This window comes from Rhipicephalus microplus, chromosome 1 (genome assembly GCF_043290135.1).
Source record: "Rhipicephalus microplus isolate Deutch F79 chromosome 1, USDA_Rmic, whole genome shotgun sequence".
NCBI classification, from domain to species: Eukaryota; Metazoa; Arthropoda; class Arachnida; order Ixodida; family Ixodidae; genus Rhipicephalus; species Rhipicephalus microplus.
The window spans coordinates 218396830-218418602 of NC_134700.1; the positions used below are offsets into that span (position 1 = coordinate 218396830).

At 44.0% G+C, this 21773-nt stretch overlaps 1 protein-coding gene across 2 annotated transcripts in view; it reads right to left on the reverse strand.

The window, feature by feature from the left end:
* Nucleotides 1-251: 251 nt before the first annotated feature.
* Nucleotides 252-21773, reverse strand: part of LOC142769254 (kin of IRRE-like protein 3) — a 37215-nt gene continuing 15693 nt past the window's right edge. Inside the window, exons 2-5 of one of the 2 annotated variants that reach the window (XM_075872347.1) lie at nt 9436-9453; nt 4549-4759; nt 1330-1810; nt 252-302 (exon numbers count right to left, since the gene is read on the reverse strand). In XM_075872347.1, coding sequence (XP_075728462.1) covers nt 1356-1810; nt 4549-4759; nt 9436-9453 — 684 coding nt within the window. In that variant the 3' untranslated portion in view covers nt 252-302; nt 1330-1355. The remainder of the gene's footprint in view (nt 303-1329; nt 1811-4548; nt 4760-9435; nt 9454-21773) is intronic. The other variant, XM_075872352.1, reaches the window with a different exon arrangement.

Below are 21773 nucleotides of genomic sequence, written 5' to 3' on the forward strand. Positions count from 1 at the left end.
ACCTTGTTGACAGCCTTCGCGAGAGCACTCGACCATGACGCACAGTTTGCATATTTCCGAACGCATGCGGAAATGTGCTACAGTGGTGAGTGAAGCGTGTGTTTACTGCGGGCCAGGCAGTTTAGTCAACCGTTATCACAATCTTTAAAGACCACGCTGCCTTCGTGACGAGATCCCAGTTACACTTAGAAATATAGAGCGCAAGTTGTTGGCAAATATGTTCGTGAAGAAAAAAAAAGTCAGGATACTCACTGTTGACGAGCGGGCACCGGACATGGTATGCCGCGAACCGCGTTATTTACCTGCGTAGAAGAAGGCGTACCCTTGAGTTGTTAGGTTTCTCTACACATACACGCGAACAAACAAACACACAAACACACACACACACACACACACACACACACTGGCCATGAAATTGTAAAACATGGATAAATTGGAACTACCAGTGAAAAATTGTACTCTTGCACACTGGCAATACTACGCACAAATAATAGTACAAATAAAACAAAGTGAAAATTGATGACTCGCACACACACGTGGTAATCATCGACCACAGAGGCTTCTTTTACGTTTACTGAAAGCGCTTCACTTCAGTTCTGAGACTTTCTGAGTTGTAGCAGTGTATCTCTAAACAAAAGGTAGTTAACGTGTCCGCTTAAGGAGGGTCTTCCTTAAGAGAGACAAATTAAGCTAGTTGACGCGTATTCATTTTTGAAGAAAAAGAGCGCAAATACAAAAAAACGAATACAAGCCGGAGAGGGAAGACACACTTCCCTGCACTTATAACTGAAATCGCTGCACTCATAACAAACAATTATAAGCTGTATCTACCATCTTTTTTTTTTGTTGCCACGTGTGTGTTTTTTCTTTTCTTAAGTAATGTATAACCCGATGCTTTATCACGCCACTGGTAACACGGCGAAGGCCCGGTTTAGTTAAAAAAACAATTATACTGAAGCAAACTTTCTGTCTTCTCACCGAGATTAAAACACACTTGCGTGCTCCACACTCAAAGAAGGAAAAACAAAGTGTTTTGACTCTTTTTTGCAAACTCCTCACTTGCCAAAAGTATGACTCCCTTTAAAGAGACGTGAACTCTCTTAGCAGATGTGTTCTCTCTCGCCGGAGAGTCTCCGAACCCCCAGAGTGAGTTGACTGATCTTTTGGAATAGAAGGAGAGGAGCATAGTGTGGGGGAGTTGGTGAATCATACAATAAATACTCTTTAAACAGAGTCATAAACGTGGCTAAGTCTGGACTCACCGACGAGAGTACTCTACATTGTTGTTTATTTAATGCCAGTGACTGAAGGGAGTGACAGTAAACTTACAGAGGCTGCGTCTCCGCCGTGGCTGGTCACCTGGATGCGCAGTGGTGGGCACAAGCCAGCAGCCACTGCACGAGCAGCGACACGATCAACGGCAGCAGGGAGCAGGCGGCTGCGCAGTGCGGTGTCGCGGCCGCCGTCAGTGCCATGCCGCCCGCGTCGTTCTGCACGGCGGCCAGTCGCCGGTGGCTCTCGAGAACGTGCACCAGCACCCAGGTGGCGTTGGCGTTGGCAGGCTTGCAAGTGTAGTTGCCCGAATCGGCGGCGTCCACGGCTGGCAGCAAGAGGCGAGACACGGCCGTACCGTTGGGACCCTTGGCCACGCTGACGCGTCCGCCGCGCTCGAAGTTGATCAGGCGCCCCTGGTGATACCAGAAGACGAAGGCCGGCGCCTCCGGGCTCTCGCTGATGCTGCACGTCAGGTTCAGCGCCGAGCCAGCCTCGACGTGCAAGTCAGGGCCGCCCAAGATGCTGGCCTTGGGTACTGCGACGCCATTGGAGAGTTAAAGTTGTGAACGCGCAAACACCGAATAGACGGATGGATATGCGCGTCCGCAGCAGCCATACGGATGCGGCCTGTCATTGAAAATGGCTAGCAGGCCGGGTCCGTACGACTGCTGCGGACGCGCAATTAAATCTGTCATAAGAACAGTTCACCGCGTGTCCGCGTGCGGAGCTGCAAATTCCGTCATAAGACAATGATCTTCTGCAGGCCTTTTTTCGTGCGTAGCATCGCATATTTAGCAAGGTCTGAGAAACACCGGGGCTTTTAGAATTACGTATCTACGTATTGCCTAGTAAAAGAACACACCACCTAGTACTAAAGTATTGCTGTTCCGTTCCATATATGCGTAATATTTGATTTTTGATTGACAATGTTCACAAGTTTGAAAGCAGCCACCAGTTGAAGATGGCTGGTCGTTCAGCAAGTGCTCAAAGTCAGCTCGGGTGGCGGAATCGTGTGACAGACAGACAACAGACAGACAGACAGACAGACAGATTCCCAAGAAGGACTACCGTTTCTAGTAATGTGGGTTGCGTTATTTCCCGTTCCTAAAAAAACCTCGTGTTACACCAAAGAAACGTGTTACTGAAATTCGGTACATTAATTTTTGTGCCCTGTTCGCTAGGGAATTTTAAAATAACGTACGCAGGGGTTGCTTTGTTGAAGTGAACCGCTATTGCCGTTACTTAACGTGTGCTAGCCAGAAGGTAGCGGACAACGGGTGTGAAGTGGCGACAAACGCTAACACGAAGCTCTGCGTACGCTATTCGAAAGCTGCCTATTTTCTGTATGATTAGCATGGTTATCGAAAGGACGCAAAATTAGGGTAAAATATTTCACTTGGAAGAGCACCTTTGTGTCAAAATTGCAGTGCAGGCTTACGTAGTGTTTGTATATCAAAGTTCTAAAAGCATGCGGTTGTTAGAATAACGAAAGATTTTCAACAACAATGTTACTGTTGAAGCATTGATGCCTTGAAAATCTATTTCTTTGCGGCATTCTAGAACAACGAAATTAAAGTAAAAAAGACGGAGATATTAACTAAATTACTTTTATAGGGCTGTGGCTGCTTGTGATCTCGTTTGCGTGGTTTAGGCCATGGGAGAAGCCTCGTTTAATTATGTCAAGCATTCGTATCAGTTGTACCAATGCAATTTATAAGTAGTTAGCGCATAAGAGTCTCCAGGCCTTGGGCATAGTGTTTAAATAAACTTTGTAGGTTCCTTGAGAAGTATGGTGCTTTTCGTTATTATGTTTCGTGTAGCTATAGCATATTACTGCGCAGTGTCGAGCTGACTATTTATATATCTCTTTCTTTCTCTCATTCTTTTCTCTCTATTTCTTTCTTTTCTGTTAATCCTCCTTTCCTCAACCACAAGTGTGGGGTAGCCAACTTGGTTACTCTTCCTGTCTTTTCTCTCTCTCTCTCTCTCTCTCTCTGCAGTCTACGTAATATTGTGTCTAACGTTTCTATCAGTGACACTAGCAGAATTTATTTAGTTTAAGAGCGCCTGTAGTGCTTGCGTATACAGGTCGGATAAATTTTAGTTTTTGGAGGGCATTGTGCTCTAAATGTTCAGCACTTTTTTTAAAGCTCTGGAATTACGAATAATGCGTTTTCTTTACCAGCATTCTGAATTGCCAGGAAACTACAAACATAGGTGCAAGGATGCAGTAATCATCTAGGCTCAGTCTTGTTATATATATATATATATATATATATATATATATATATATATATATATATATATATATATATATATATATATATATATATATAACAATTTTGTTTCATCTATGCAATGTTTTATTTTTTATTCTTCTTAATATATCTTCCACGTTCAAAATGTTTTTCGTATATAATATAGGAACCGGTTCATCTTCGATCTAGAATTTTTTTTTTCGAGCTATCAGCACAATATACCAAATGTGCTGACGCTTCTGAGTGTGTAGCTTCTACAAAAATATTCTATTGATCTTAGACTAGCCACACTTTCTTTTACCGACTCAATTTATGTTTTATATTGTAACGTTTGAAAGAGACTGGTAGACGTTGAAAGGGGCCGTTTATTAGGTCGCGAGGTGCAGCTCAGAAGCGGCCGACTGGTTAACAATCCTCCTGATCCTCCTCTTCCTCTCTCGCTCTGGGCGACAAGTGCGTTCACCGTATGCGCTTCTTTTTCTTCGTGCATGTACGCAACAATATGTTACTTCAGGTGTAGTCCGCGAAGTTGTAGTAAATAAATAACGAGAAATTAAGATTTCATGTTTTTTTTTGTTCAAGCACAATTCTACCTACGCTCGTTTTTAAAAGAGACTTATTGGCGGAATGCCGTTTCTTCACCTAATGCTATCAATATATAATTTATTCAAAACCGGACCGTATGCCGCAAATTCGTTTGTATAGTTGTAACACCATCAAATCTTCACCCATGACAAGATAAATCAATATTTCAGATCAATTTTGTTTTTGGGTGAGCAACACTTGATTTTAATGTATCTACAGTACCGTCCAACACGCTCTCCAGCTTAACACGACGACAAAGAACGACAACAAGAGTCCGTAGAGCGCGTTCGCTAGTATTGCAGATTCATGAAGTCAGTACTAACCAACGAGCTCAGCTAAACGCATTAGTAAACCTTTCCACGCACTGCTTTGTCAGTGGTTTATACGCGCAGTAAGCTAACTTGTAAGCAGAATCTGTATGGCTACTCACTGACAACACGGAGCGAGACGACCTGTCGAAGCGGCGGGTCCGAGTTGACCAAGCACTCGTAAAGTCCGGCGTCCCTGAGCTGAGCGTCGCGTATTTGCAGCGCCCAGTTGTTCGAGAACTGCATGTGCACCATCTGGAACCGCTCGTCCGACGTGTACCGCGTCAGTCCCACGGTGAGCAGATGGAAGTCGCGAAGTCGGATCCACGACACCTGTCGAGAGAGCAAGACGGAACGTCTCTTCTGAACGCTGACGTACAAGTCCACAAACGTAGCGACTTGAATAAGAACTCCCCATTGCGGACTCACAGCGGAGGTTTTGATTAGCGAAATTACTGGACCGGTGGTCATCAGGTATGAATGACAAACCAATAAAAGTGCTTCAATATTTTCGCTAAGACACTAATATTTGCGATGAGTATTGAAAGAACAATATTCCGAGTGTGCACCAGGCTCGCGTGTTTACAGTATAAAACGAGAACTTTTCAATTCATAAAATGCAGGGCTGCCTACGTAAATGTATTTATATTCTTTTTTAATTTTTTTAAACATTTGAAGCTTTTTCATCCTAGCAAGCAAGGGGACAGCGGAAGTCGTCACCAAAAAATAGTGACAAGTACGTCAATTCTTTTCTTTAATTTCAAAAGGCAAAAGTATTTCGTGTGCGCGTCTTTTGTATGAAAACTATAGCAGAATAGCTTGAATACAATATTGATTGATTTATATGTGGGGTTTATCGTCCCAAAACCACCATATGATTATGAGAGACGCCGTAGTGGAGGGCTCCGGAAATTTCAACCACCAGGGGTTCTTTAACGTGCACCCAAATCTGATCACACGGGCCTACAACATTTCCGCCTCCATCGGAAATACAGCCGCCGCAGCCGGGATTTCGAATACATTATTGAAATAGAAAACTTTTGTTCGTCACTTATATTCTGACTTGCCCCACTTTGACAGCTTAGAAGCCATGACGCTTCAGTGCTAATTAATTTCCGGAACACGGTTTTCATTACCGCCATGATATCCGCATTTTGATGGGGGTGAAACGCGAGGGTGCAAAGACATTAACGTTTCGGCGTACATTCAAGAACTCCAAGTCAACGAAATTATTCCGGTGTTTTCGGCTAGATCACGTGCCTCACAATAGAATCGTGGTTTTGACACGAAAACACCTTAAAAATTTGTCTTCAAAATCTGACAGTCACAGAAAATGGCCATTGTGTCTTCATGCCACACTCCTTGACACATTAATTTTAATAAACATTATTTTGTCCGTGAGTAAGACATTCACTGATAAGTAGTAAAATTCACCGATAGATTTCCGGGAACTATAAATATTTGTTTATCAATTGATATGAATTGAATATAAGCGTAAGAGAAAGAGAGAAAGAGGGGAAAGGATAAAGTAAAGACAGGGGGTTAACCAGTTGAAGGCTCCGGTTTGTTACCCTGTGCTTGGGAAGGTGAAAAGGTGAGTAAAAGAGTGAAAGAGAAGAAGAGATAAGCGTAATATCAAACAGCAAAGACTCTCCATGACAGACAGTGGCACATGTACGAGGTTCGCTTCGACAGGACTCTACACGACAATCAGTTCTCGACAGCGAAGAGCTTTGCCATAGATATGGAAGCACACTTCCGTTAGTTGCACGGACGTTTGTTTCTGGAAGTTGTGAAAGCAAACGGAAACTTACTATGTCTATTTTAACATAAGGCCGGCCAACCAAAGATAGGTAGTATATAGTCTAATGAAGCACGATGGCACTGCGTAATTTCTATGGGGTGAGCGGGTGCCCTTAATGTACCACATGTACTGGTATGACACAAGTACAATGTAGCTACAGCTCCACGAGAGGCACGTCAGATACCGTATGGCACCCACGGTGCGGATGGTAATGGGATGAAATTAAGCCACAACAAACCGGCCTCGAATACCACTTTCCAAACAGTGATTCCCGTACGCACTCTTCACATTTGGGCCGTCTCAACGATGTAGATGCCACTGCACATTTTTTTTCAAGAATACTTGTCCATGCAGCTAGCAAGAATATTGCGGTAAACAACAAGTTGTCAAATCCTGGCACTTCAACTTACTTATTAAATCCTATATTGCGTTCTATGCATACTACATAGAAAGAAATATACGTAATACTTACCGCTATTGCTTTATTAGTTCGACCTTTACACAAATTCATTAACATTATCCTCATGGGTTTTCTTTTATTATCTGCGTGTCTTTATCAGTTACGCCTTATTGTTCGAGCTGTAATCTGGTCTCTCTTCTCTCTATGTGACAAATGAAGCAGATCAGACAACAATATTTCCTTACGCATGCGCATGGTTCCCCATTGAGGGAGGGGTAGGCATAATGTCTCATCGTACTCCCTTCTCCCCTCCCCGTGTTGGTCGAATTCAAAGTATGTTCTATGCAATAACAAAATAACTGATCTTCTAACAATAGGTTGCGTCTTGTTCCGAAGTCTGCAGGTGTAATGACTGGAAGTGAACACTTGTTGGACTACAACATCCGGTGCCTTCGGCCACCAGGATTGTCGAAAGCCAGCTTGGCCACAATCCTGCTCCATAAACGAGGACGGAACAGGTCTAAGGGAGTAACATTATGGGGCGGACTCCATGCCCCCCTCTTATGTGTCTAAGGGGTGCGGCCACTCCCCATGCACACGCCTGTACCTATTCTAACAGTAGCATCAGGAATTATGTAATACCTAAATAGAACTATGCTTGTCGTGTTACGCTTATAAATTAGCATTTGTAGATAATAAGCTAGACAGTTGCCGAAGGACATCAACCATCTGTGTACATAAACTTATGTAAGGCACGTTTACAGACACGCGCACTCTCAATGGCACTGCCTTTCGATGTTGTTAGTTATTTTTATGATTTTTCTTCTGCAGCAGGCCACTGCAGAACAAACCAATAACTGATCTTGATATTACTTCTTTACTACTTAATTTTTTGTGCATCTTGGTGTATTACGGCAGCGCTGTAATGAATTCAAACGACAATATCAGGACAGGACAGCACATGTCTTCTTTTCATCTTGCCTTTTGTATTCGTTACAACGCTGTCGTCCATATTCCTTACTGCTCCAAGCCCGATTCTACCAAACACAATTGTGTTACCAAGTAACGTGCTTCAATAAACATAGGGAGACCAGTAGATGAGCAGACTGCGTTCATTCACCATTCTTGTCTACACAATTTAACAACATCCAATTGCTGGAATTGGTTAATTCTACAGTATTATTCGATAACAAGATACATTTAGAGGACGCTATTTGTCAAGATAAAAGATACCTATAGAGGACAAGGTGACCTTAGCATGCCGCCATGCAAGTTCGTGTGACAAGGTCATAGTTCTACCCGCCATGCAGGTATGCATCTACTGTTAGTGGCAAGCTGGTTTAGTACAAATGAACACAGCCACTATACCTTTTTAAAACCGTGTGCTTTGTGTTCCGGTTATCTACACTACCTTATAACTTACTTGTTTTATTTAGCTACCCCAGTGTACCACTGCTAAGTGTCCTGCGCGGCGAACTGGTGATGTGACATTAACCATGTTCAAGGTTACCCTATTATTTGTACGTACGCATGGTTCTCTTGCGTAAAATGTTTATCACGATTTTAGAGGACGTTTGGATGTAGTCGTTTACTGTATTGCTATCAGAAACGCATTTGTTGGGGTACACGTTGTGTTCACGTTATAAGAACGCGTTATGTTGGAAATGTCCAGGCATATCGCACAATAAAATAGAGACGATTCAATCACCTAATGGTTTCAATCTTGCTATTTCAGTCAACTAGTATATACCTTCTTCTTGTACATTGGCTGGAGTGTGCAGTTCCTTATCTAGGCCTGGTAAAGCCGAACCTCTGTCATGGAGCGTTGTTAATGCGAAAACACCACATCATCAAGGCGGGCACACAGACGATAAGCCAACGAATAGTTAAAGTGCATTGTTTGCTGTTTTCAACCACCGCAGATGTTTATGACACACAAAGAAGTAGGCTGCCTCGTATTCATTTCGATCGCTTGGGAGTATTTCAGGCAAGCAGAAAGCATAGGAGATAAGTGGACTGGTACGTGCATGTCACCGTCATAAAAATATAATCACACTCTATGGGTACGCGAATACAGGCACGAGTGTTTCTGCAAGAGGGTGGGCTTTATGTGTAGTGGCAGCGACGTCAGTGGATCAGCAAGGTCAGCAGATCATACGTATGCGCATTGACTCTTCTCTCTCTCTCTCTCTTTCATTTCGTCACTTAATACATCGCTCAGGAAAGGAAAAAAAGCTACAAAAAGCAGAAGCAAGTTCGTCTTCAAAAGTCGCAGATCCTCTCCACGCATTTTTTACGCATTAAATTCGATCGCTTCAAAACAAATGCAAAAATAACATTTACGAACAAAAAAAGAAACGAGAAATCTGTATGCACGCCGCCGTTTCACGAGAGACCACAAGACTATAAGCAGAACTGGGCCCGAAAGCTTAGGCAGTAATTTTTGCGATGTTCAAGTGGTTAGCAACAAAGAAAAGTGCTTTGAAATACGCAAATAAAGCATGCTGAACATATAACCTCCACCAAACAAATCCTGACCTACTGTTAGTAACTTAGAAGTGTGGCAGCTTGGGCTAGTTGGTATGGCATGACGATAGTTATAGCGCGAGAACAAAACGACGACGTCCTTCTTGCCTCTGTGTCGTCGTTTTGTTCTCGCGCTATAACTATCGTCCTACTGTTAGTATTACGGATGCGTGAGCGCATGCAACGATGGAGCAATCCAACACGTTCTCAGCTTCGATTAAAAAAATCGACAGCCCAGAGTTAAAAACGAGAAACAAAACCATAATGAGAGTAACTTACAATTTGTCGGTGCGCCTTCTGTAAAGAAAATAGAAGAGAGGGGGAATCAAGGTAAGTGAGCGTGTGTGACGAATCGGCATAACACCAACAACATAAAAGTACCAAGTTGAAACAAGCCGTATACACAAAAGTTGTGCAACATTCGAAGCGAGTGCTTATCCTCGACAGCGTGTTAACACCGCGAATCTGTGAGTTGAAGGACCGTAGCTTTAACAGGGAGGTTTAGAATAACGTGTGCAGGCGTTGCGGACATTGCGGACATAGCGGGCACCATATGAGTTATAGAAAAACGTTTGCCCCTCCTAGGGAACAATTTAGGAACTTTAGCTGGTCCGCAAACTCAAATGTACGGAAACTACACATAGCCTCGACACTAGCATTTCTGTAGGCCCGTGTGCTCAGATTTGGGTGCACGTTAAAGAACCCCAGGTGGTATAAATTTCCGGAGCCCTCCACTACGGTGTCTCTCATAATCATATAGTGGTTTTGGGACGTTAAACCCCACATATCAATCAATCAACACCAGCACTTCGCGGGCCTCGCGGGCCACAATCGAAGCTCGCTATTTCGGATTTTCTGCGGGCGGGCCGCGAACGCGAACTGCGCCACGCGTTATGACGCATGCGCAGTGGCAGCGACCGCACCGCAATGGCTCGGCGTGCGCTATTCTAAAACTCCATAATATACGGATAAAAATAGCAGCCTCTATAGTCGTAAGTTAGGGGCTCAGATGATGCGGCTTCAATGTGTACCTCGGCGCAGCGTGTCATACGTATAAGAATGAAACTTGATGCCAAAAGTTTCACGTATGTGTGATTGCAATATACAAGTTCTTAATAGTCAGCCACTAGCACACCGCGCAAAGCGCATCATGTACCTGCACAGGTAACACAGCCCGTGAATAATTCAGTAGCTACACATACGACAAGATATCCAACGTAAGAAGCCTTATAAGCTCAGCCCGTATAGGTACATTTTCACTGTGAAAGTTCTGGTCGAAAAACTCACCCATGAAAAACACCATCATCGTACATCGTCTGGTGCATATATTTCATGCCCAGATGTTGAAATTACTACAGGTGACCTCCACACAACAAAAAAATCATAGCTAATTAAATAGGCACTTAGGGTAGGAGCCTTAATAGTGCATAACCGCCACTCCTGTTTTCACACTAAAAGCTGGTCATTTTTGTTCCTTTGGCGGTCTTGTTACATGACAACGAGGAACTTCACTGTAGGGTTAATGCTTGGCTAAAGAGCTCGAGCACTTCGCATATGATCACACAGTCAAATTCTCTAGCATGTTTTTTTTTGTAATTTCCCGGCAGTACCCCACCAAGGTGTAGCAGTTATGCCGCTCCGCTGCTCTCCCGTAGGTATTGGGTTAGATCCCGGTCACGGCGGCACATCTTATCAAGGGCGACGTGCTAGAAGCCCGTGTAGGGTGCAACGTCAGTGCACGTTAGAAAACACCAGATGGTAAAAAAAAAAGCAAAAGCATTCTGTTTTCCTTCTGAGCCAAGTGTACACGTGCCTTAGCGGATGGTTCACAAATGATCACAAGTTTCAATGATCTCTCTCCCAAAGAAGCATCACCTGGGGGCTGTGCACTAAGGCAAAAAAATGTATAATAACTTTGCTGATATAGCACAAACTACAAGCATAATTTAAAAAGTCACCAAAAGCGGACCCACGAGGACCTACGGGCTTTCTAACTTTAATTCCACAAAAGCAGTCAAACAAAACTTGGTCTTCTATCGTGTGCATCCCACAGTGGATGAGCACGTTGATTCAGTGAGCAGAAACTTATGCGGGAAAAAAATCATATAAAACAGTACTCCGGCACAATGGAATGGTTTGAACGCAATCAAAGCCATCAACTTCTGTAATGCCTTCGTGATTATTTCAGTATATTTATTCGAAGTTACCTAAAAACGACTACTCAGACATGTTTCACCTGTTCAAATCAGTTCCGAAATTTTCGCAGCGCTTTCCGGGAGTTTCCGAACTTCTATAATGGCGCATGCGAACGCACAGGAAGCGTCATAAATCATCACGTTCAATATAAATCGACCGTACCGGGCCCAATGCGCCCGCGTCAAGTCCGACGCACGTAGTTATCATTATGCCAATACCTTGACTATTTCATTTTGTTGTTCTCCGAAGGCGCATTGCTTCGCGCAAACGAGCGAGCGTTACCGTTCGCGAACGACGTCGGTCGGAATCGCAAAAGCGAGTGCACTGCACGCGCCTTCAAATCTCATCAGCGTCACAGGCGATTTTCGAAACGCTATTCTCACATTTTATGCCCCTTCTCATTTATTATTTGTCAAAGAAAAACTCCTGCATCACAGTGCGAACATTGTTCAATATAAAATACCAGGCTACCTTCGTACATACCGAGTTTACTATGCAATGCTTCTGAATAATAATAATACTAAAAGAATAATTGCAGGAACGCCAGTTTGTAACGTGCTATTTTTGCGTTTACACAACTTGATGAGCACGCATACGAAGCAAGAAATTGAAGAACCGCGTTTTACTTGATAACGGAGTTGCAGAGTACACTGCTTTCCTCATTTGGAACTCATGTTTAGGGACGGCTTTATGCTCTCCCATAGTAGAATACGTCGTGCTCTAAATCGTTAAAAACGTTTTCTAAACACACTGCTATTCATTTAGCTATAGTGGATGTGAGGCCGATTAAGATCATAGCTTTCATAACTAAGAATCGGCCTAGATGGAATGTATTCATCTTGAAATATTTGGGCCCGTTTGTGTGTCTATTCTGTGTCTCTGTGTTCCTGCGTTAATATTTTAAGATGCATACCATGCATTCTGGCCAGGCTATGGCGGCCTTGAAAGCCCTCCAAAATGTCACATGATAGCGCAGTTGCAATAGCCTAACGACAGGGGGAAGACAGTGGTATAGCCATGCCAGAGCAAATTTCAATCTGATGCTTATAATACTAAACGCAATACTATACGTAAAATACAATATTATTTCGGACAAGTGTTCACAACGGCAAAGATAAAGAAATAAGTTTGTCCTATTTTCACGAAGACGCGTAAAAATAATTTGCATCCAACGCGCAACACGAATGGTCTTGGTTCTGAATGTTTCCGGGGACTTTGAGAAATGCACGGGAGAGTTAAAATGTAACTTATACAAAAATAAGCGTGATACCATGGATACTAGGTGCTCAGCTGTGAAATTGTTATCCGGATTTTGTGTAATACCTGCGTGATGAACGTATTAAAGCCAGTTTATTCTCATTATTGGCGCTTATATTGAATGTGTTGAGAAGAGACACCTGCAGCGTTTCGTCAGTTATTTCAAAGTGACTCAAACTAAAAGCGGTACTCCAATAAGAAGCACACTTCCATGCCAGAACAAGGCAAATACGGTATTTTTCAACGCATCAGATTTATGAGTTTCGCTCTGGAAAAGTGAGGTAATTACCAAGGAGCATATACTAATAATGGAAATCTGTAACAATGAAGAAAAAAAGAAGTTTTTTGTTGCTGTTTGCGATACGTACGAGGGAAATGACACATATTTAAATTTAAATTGTAGCTATAATCTGCATCCTGCATGCAACAAACAAGAAAATAAATGCTCCTGGATTAAACTTCGTCGTCCATTCCTTGGTCTGAAAAGGCCTTGTCTGTAGGACTTTTGTTAATAAAAGTTTTACCAATTACTTAATTCCTCTCCACACATATAACCTTTTCTCGAATTATTTAAAAGGCACGCATATTGGATGGTACTTGTTCACTTCTTTAGCCAGCCCACTGTCACGCGCAAGCCTTCGCCGCGTAACCACAGCACCTCTGTAGTAATCATGATAACGAAGTCACCTAATTATTTCGTTCTCGCCCCCCCTTTCCTTCATCCAAACGTGGCCTTCTCGCAGCCCTACAAAACCATGCTTCCAAATGCAAGGCCCGTTCTGTCTATTCAACGTGGGGCCACACTTGATTTCAGTCGCCCTACTTTTTAGCGCTCTCTTTTCGCGTGCATGTTTCTCCTATTTTAGTAGTAGTTCTCTCTTTACAAGTTCCTTCCTTTGCCGAAGTGAACGCGCGTATACACACTACACCAGCGGTCCCACACAGCTACCTCAATTTGGCGTCATTAGGTGCTCCTCTATTCAATTCTTCGCTTTTGCCATCCCGTTGTTTTTTTTTTGTCGTTTCACTTTCGTTGCTTTTTTTTTGAGGTTCATGGATGAGCAGGAGCCAGATGTGAGCATGGCACGCTGATTGAAAGTGGTTACGAGGCATCATTAGGGCAGCGTGGACAAATGGACTACCGCACCTTCTTTCCTTCTTTTTTGTATTTGCGTCTGTGCCACCTCTTTCACTCTGCCCGCTACCACCGCCATCCTCTTTCCGCCTAGGTTTCTGCTTTTTTGGGCTGCGTGCTATTTAAGGAGGAAGCCGCTGTACGACGCCCACGTGCCGAGCAACAACGTGGAACTCGAAGTAATAAAGAAGCTCTACTGCAAAACATGAGCCTGAAGTCTGCCTTTCTGCCCATGTAATTATGTGCAACACTGCACGAGCTGTTTAGGCCTGTGCAACCTGTGAACTATGCCCGCGTCGTTGATTCTTTCCAACAGTGGAGGTTTATGCCATTGTGTAAGGATTCAAATTTGCGTGTTTGTTTTCAAAGCGAGAGCGTTAAAGAGCTCGTTTCGCAAAAATTCCGGTGTCGGCGTCGTTATTTGAAAGTGAGAAATCATCATTTTGTGCGTGACCGAAAAATCGAGAAAAGCGCAAATAAAGTAATAAAGCATTTTGGGTGTGAACAAGGTTCAAATCCGGGTCGTTTGCATGGCAAGCGTCTGTTCTGCCACAGTAGACACGTGTCCGTTTGAAAATACAGTAAAAATGCCTTCTTATGCTTGAAAATGCAGTGCAAGTGAAGTAAATACTTCCCAAACACACGCATCCTGTATACCTGCTTCCACAATGCAACACGTAATATCCCAGTAGTAATGTGTGATACAAGTGCCCCGTTGCGGTGTTCTAGTGGCTAAGGTAGTCGGCTGCAGACCCGCAGGCCGCGGGATCGAATCTCGGCTGCGGCGGCTGCATTTCCTATGGAGACAGAAGTGTTGAAGGCCCGTGTGCTCAGATTTTGGGTGCACGTTATAGAACCCCAGGTGGTCGAAATTTCCGGAATCCTCCGCCATGGCGTCTCTCATGATCATATGCTGATTTTAGGACGTTCAATCCCACATATCAATCGATGTGTGGTACAAGCATACATTGAAATTGGGTGTCAGAACATGTGATTATCATGACTTCACGGTTTATAGCGGGCCACGCTACAATAGGCACACAAATTACAGCGCATTTTTTTTTCCCTAAAGGCCATGTAGTGGGTGCAGAACAAGGTCGAATAGATTTCACACACACAATTGTTCAAGGTTTAAACATGCTACTTATTACACAGAGTGAAGCCGTATTGAGAAGCTTCACTGACACAACCCATTTTGAGCACACTACGCCCTAGAGAAAAGATATCGCTATCGCGTTCAACTCTTAAACGTGAAGCTCAAGCATCTTCCTTTTTTATTATTTATTTTGCGTGGCAGTGATGCTGATGGTAAAAGACGGAGAGAGAGAGAGAGAGAGAAGGGTATAGAGAAAAAACGGTGGGGTTAACCAGGAAAAATCTCCAGCTGGCTACCCTGGAATGTGCATGTGGATAGGAATGCGAAAGAATGGAAGAGAATGAGTTTGTAACTACTGCGCAAAGTTGTGCCAATAGCACTGTTTAGAAGCAACTCATGAACGGCGTCAATGAACTGTATTGTTCATAACACAGAGGCCGCAGCTTACCTCCGAGGTGTGTTCGGAAATGATAGGCTTTTCTTGACAGCCACCTGCCGTTGTTTATTTAAAACGGCGTACCGGGGAATCAGGTAATTAACATATTATATTTAACAACACGAGGTGTTCAGATTAGATCAAGTAATTTTATTATGTTCATTGTGAATTGCTGGGACAGCCTCGGACAGCCTTGGCGGCTTCCTAGGCCTGCTGAGAGATGGAAGTTTGTGCTCCAAGTCCGAGCTGAGCAACGCAGACTACCAGCGCGCACGAGCGCTGTCGCTGTTTGAGACTGAATCACATCACGATTATTGTTTATCGTGCCTGGCAATCCCCATATGATGCGATATATAAGGTGGCTCTAGAATCAATGTCTGCACTTCTCTGTTTTGCGCAATATGGGTGTATTATGCGAATGCGAGCAGCAGTCGGGTAGGAGTGCATTCGCAACTGCCGCCATTCTAAAAACCGTTTCTTGCTTAATTTCCGGTAGGGCAGCGAAAATTCACGCCTGCGCGATTTATGGTGTGCTAAGAATATAGCGCAAGGAGGTGATTCTCAAGGTGGTCGGTACACACTAAACAAAAATGACCTGAAATAACCTCAAAAACTGGGTAAACCATTTGTCCTCTAGCGCACTACCTTTCCTGGGTTTTTTTTTACCACCTACTACCGAGGTAAAAATTTACTCTCGTGCTAACTGAGTTTTTGAACGCAGGGAGAGTAGTAAATATTTACCCCAGTGAGGTTTTCAGCGAGTATAGAGGGAGTAAATTTTTACTACCTTCACAAGGTTTTTGAGGTGATTACTGAGAGTTATTTCTGGTGGTAAAAAAATAAAAATTTACGGGTGCATTCGGCCAGAGACGACAAATTTATTGAATAGCAGAACTGATTGAATTTATTGAACGGCAGAATTGGTGACACATAGATTCACATACAGACAAACACGCACACACAACAAATGAAGAATAATACACCACTAGAACAGACTATAAATAAAGAAAAAAAAATGCACGCGTTGCTCGACTACACTTCGACAGTCCGGTATATATATAGGCACGACTTTTTGACCGGCCAAGTAGTACCGGTAGGAGAGCTCTTTTTTTCCATTGATTAACAACAACGCTTGAAGGTGCACGCGTAAGCTTCAGGTGGGCTGCAGGGCACACTAAATGTCACACCGACCTTTTATTATAAATCTACACGATCTCACCTTTTTGATTATCCAATAATTGCTTGGCACACCGGGCTCTTTGCCCCACGCGTGTTAGCACTGCTGATGCACAAGTCCATAAAATATACCTAAGTACACACAAACCACGGTAGCTCAATGATTTTAATAGAGCGACGGTGCACAAACACAGTAGCAGCACGTATTCATCACAACGGGCGTAGAGGAGCGGTGCACGCCTGCACACAAGCTTCTTACCGACGGCGTTCTAGGCCTTTTCGAGGAGCACGGCTATCCGATGAAACACAGCTGGCGATCACAGAACACATATTCTGTGCGAATTTCGTCGTCATTTCAGACACAAATGAACGCGTGACCGCTATCTTGCGGAGACGGGGCGGTGTATGCATACTTCCAACGAAAGACCATCATCCGGGCAGGTCCTGGTTTTCTTCGTGCTCACCGGCCGCCGCTTGTTGGTTCCGTATGCCTCTTATCGGCTTCGTGCTACATGTTTGAGAACAGTTGGTGCATGAGGTGGGCAATTCGGGCAGCACTTTACTCGTGCAGACATCGCCTACTGTGGAACAAAATATATGCGATGCTTCTTTCACCTGCCCCGGCGACACACTCCCACTGGTCACTGGTGGCCGCGGCTCGGTGCCGACGACAGAGTGAAGCATTTTGCTTATTGCTTCTCCAGCAGGCAAGCACGGACGACGACACCAGATTGATTTTGTTACCACTGGCAGATCTGGAGATATCCGCGAACTGGAGATATCCGCGACGTGCAGGTTCGGAGGCGCTCGGAAGAGCACGGTCGCTCGATGATGTAGGAAACACGTGAGATCCGTCAGCCCAACGAGACACACAGATACCGAGCTTCATGCACTGTCTGTCTCCAAAGCCACCGCCGAGCAAAAGCAACAATTTGCGAAAATATGCAGGACAACTTTCCACAGCAGGTTTTTCTTTCTTTTTTTTTTCTCTTTTGAGAGCCCCCCCCCCCCCTCCGTCTTTTTCTTTTTTTTTCTTTCAAAAAATGCTGTTCTCGCTTGTTGTGCTTATGCTGTCCCCAGTTCCAGTAAAAGTGCGCCGACTCGAAGTCAGTCCAGAGGCACGGCGATGCAAAAAAAAAAAAAAAACATCTGTGGGCTTCGCGTACCTTCAGTATTCACTGAGAGCGTAACAAGGGGGGTATGGGGCAAAAGCCGTCGAAGCAGCTGCATCTTGCAGTCACGTGGTAATAAACTCTGAAACGCAGGTTAAAAATCACGTGATCGAAAACTCCCTAAGTGGTAAAACTGGATTTTGACATCCTTTTACTACTTGCCTGAGAGGTGGTGGTAAAACTATGTCATGTACCATCTTTTACTCCTACGCGAGGTAGTAATTTTAAACGCGAGGGAGTTTTCAGAGGTCATGAGCCGGAAAAACCCCAAACTCGGATAGCTTTTGCTTACAGTGTATTCTCAAAGCCGGGAATGACCGGGCCGTAAGCCCTGCGTTTTCGTCCTTGGAATATTTTTGTTTCGCGCTGTTAATTCGAATATGCTTGCCGGTCTTATACGCCGACAGAAAACAACTTTCTCTGCGAGACGTCTTTTAAGCAATCAATCAATCAATTATTCAATCAATCAATGAACCCTTTATTTTTGACAGTTTTTTTTTCAACTTTTAGAGGGTCTTTCAGGTAAAAACTTGTTGCAAACAGCTTGTGAGTGCCCAAAGACCCTTTATGGCAGCACTAAGCACTACAGTCCTGGTTCTAGCTAAGGTGTCCTTGAGAGATAGATATGTGGGGTTTAACGTCCCAAAACCACCATATGATTGTGAGAGACGCCGTAGTGGAGGGCTCCGGAAATTTCGGCCACCTGGGAATCTTTAACGTGGACCCAAATTTGAGCACACGGGCCTGCCGCATTTTCGCCTCCATCGAAAATGCAGCCAGCGCAGCCGGGATTCAATCCCGCGACCTGCGGGTCAGCAGCTGAGTACATTAGCCACTAGACCACCGCGGCGGTGCAGGGTATCCTAGGAACACCGCCAAAGTATACCAGGCAATGACACGCTTCCTTTTTATACCTACTACTTTCACAGGCCCCACTTCCTTTCGCGGTAAGTTACTGCACAGACTTAGTCGCTTTACAACGCCGATTTTCGGTAAAGCAGCCACAAAACACGCCATAGGTACGGCGGGAAAAATAATAATGAAGCGTTCATGCACCCTACAACTGAAAGCATGCATTGAACGAGAGTGACGGTAGGAATGTTCAGCCAATGCAACTTCATATCCAAACGCAGTACAAGAAACCTCACAGAAATTGATGTTAGTAACTTCAGAATGCCTATACAGCCTTCCTTCATTTATAGACGCCTATTTCACAGCACTCGATCACGTTTCCAATTGATTTTTGTAATAATGCAGCTTGATATGGAATTTACAACCTCGTCCTCAACTATAGAAGTCTACATTAGGAGAAATGGCGCAATGAATGTAAGAAACAAATATTGTACAGAGAAATAAATACAGCTGACGCAACCCTACAAGTTCACATGAATATTGCGGAGTGGTGGCGTTCAAATTCGTCAGTACGCAGTAGCCTAATTCACGCTCAAGACTGCTTAATCACACTGACACCAAGAAAGGTTTTCTACAAATTTATTAGAATGTGGAACAGCCTCCTTAAACATATAATTACTTGTAGTAACGAAGATAACTACCTGTCACTCCTTCAAAATTACCTATGAGATTCCCAATCATGAACTGCTTGTACAGCACTAACTTTGCCGCTTTGATTTGTGTAATGAAATCATTTTCATTCTTTAAAGAGATATTCACACGTACATTACAAGCATTTCTTAGGTATACATATTTATTTATTTTTCTTCCTTTTCTCCGGCACGTGTTTTGTAGCTCTGCATAAGGGCATTTTTAGGACTCCTATGTGTCTTTGTTAAATGATTTTATGCTGAACTTGCTTATATTTGTCACTCTTGTATATCTTAATCTTATGTATGTCCTACCCGCAAAATTTCGCGTTATGAATTGGCAGTATGTCCGAAGTAAACAAAAAATAAAAAGTGTGGGGCGACACGCAAAAGTGCTTGCGTACGGCAGCCTGCTTGCACTCGTTGTCAGCGTACTTAAACCATCATCATTGTTAGCGATTTACGAACTCTAGCCTGTGCCACAAATGCCTCTTAGAAGAGGATAACACCAAGGTGTTTAGTTTTTTACACTAAAGCTGAGCTGAAAGCACCGAGAAACGGTGTTAAAGATGTCAACTAAGTAAGAGCAAAAGGTATCATCTTCCTACGTGCCTTTAGTCTTTAGCAAGTTTGTCCCATTGGTTTACTGTTCATTCAAAGTAGGAAAAAAAACGAATTGACATTTGCGTTTGCTTTGGTTGGGCAACGCAGGATATTGCAATACTGATCCCTACACCTTGGCATAAAAAGCGTTTCTCTCTCTCCTTCTAGAATTCGACTTATTTATAACTGCAAGACATGCATCAACGCTTTCGCAAATTCTTGCTTTTCTTGCCTTATCATTCACCCATCTTCGACACGAAAGTCCAGCATCTGGGATCTACTACATCACTTTGCACTGTAATACAGCGATACCAACGCAACTTTTTTCCGACTTCTTTCCTTTCCGTCGTACGCCCAGGCTCTTCTCGTAAGTCTCCGACGCCGTATCACCGAGCCTCGGGCCAAGGAACAGAAAGGCTCCATCATTTGCTCGAATATTCCGAGAGCCGCGCTTCCGATGTCGCTAGAAGGGCTCGTCTCGACTCGGCTTCTGTCTTAGCTTCCGCGTCGCACCAGACAATATATCGGCGAATCCAAATAGGGCGCGGGAGGATGTGAAAAGGGCCCCATGAATAATGCATGTTCACGCAGGTCCCGTCGGCTGCCTGCTTTCAGCTGACCCGGCAGACGGCATTGCCAAGGACGTTGACGGCGCCATTTTGTTTGCCAGACTCTCTGCGTGCCGCGAGTCGAGCTCGCAACGCGAATGAATAAACGATGCGTCGCTGCCGCACACGGACACGAACGCACGTGAACACAGGCGCATGCATAAGAGACGCGGCTAGGAGAAGAGAGCGTTTGTGCGGTAGTGAAAAGTATATGTGGCGTGACGGAGCGTTAAGTACGCGTAATGTGTGTTCTTCCAAGAGTGACGCAAACATTGCTGGTCGTCTCGACGTCGAAGCCCGCGACAGACGAGACGACGACGACGACGAGTAAGCTTTAAGGGCGCGAGTTCTCGGGGTCAGGCACTTGGTTAAACTACTTTAAATTGGGATTTGGATTTTCATAACTACACTCCTGTCTTTTATACCAAAGAAGTAGTCAATTTCGACACGCACCTAATTAAACGATGCGAGGAAAGCGGTTGTAGAGTGGTTATAATTTCGCCCTAATTTTGTCGTTGGACACGTCTGTTTGCTAACATTTCGTGACACATCTATTGTTATTTCAAGCGCAAATGTTTTCAACCGCCAAGGCATGTAATCTGTCTTCGGTTTTAAAACAGATGCAAACTTACGTTGCCGTTGACTTTTATGTTTGGTCGATACGTGGCTACTGCGATATAAAAGTGAATTTCGGGTTTTCACACGCCGGAAGCATGATAGTATAAGAAAAAAAAAGCGTGTAGTGGTGATACTCTAAAGTAATGTCGTTCCCGTTAGGTAGTTCACTATGTACTCTATTCCAACCATACGGATGTTTTTGCTAAGTTACAAGGCTACCCTGTTACCATGGCATATGTGAATGTTTTAGCACTGTGCGTGTTTTCTTTGTTGTTTTACTGTGCTATGTTTTTTTTCTGCTACCATTCTTACCCATGATGTCAGATTGCTCGCAAATACAAATATAGCCACCGTGACCAAGCATACAGCCCACGTAATCTGGCACATTTCACTAGAGAGAGAGAGAGAGAGTAAGAAAGGAAAGGCCGGGAGGTTAACCAGACATTGGCATCTGGTTTGCTACCCAGCGCTGGGGGCGGGGAAGTAGGGGCAAGAAAGAGGGGGTAGAAAGAGGAAAAAAAACGCACGCGCACTCATAAAAAAACGAAAACACACAGAGGAAGGGCGTCCTAGCTACAACCGTTCAGTAAGGCTGGTCGATCGCAAAAAGTGCAGTAGCGCTTTCAGGGCCCTCTTCTGTGAAGTGGCATCCTGACGATACTGCAGAATTCCCTGCTCCGACAGAGGTTCATCATCTAATTTGTTGAGTTCCTTGCGAAGGCATAGTCATTGTTTACTATACGCTAGGCAGTCACAAATAGTATGTTTGATTGTTTCCT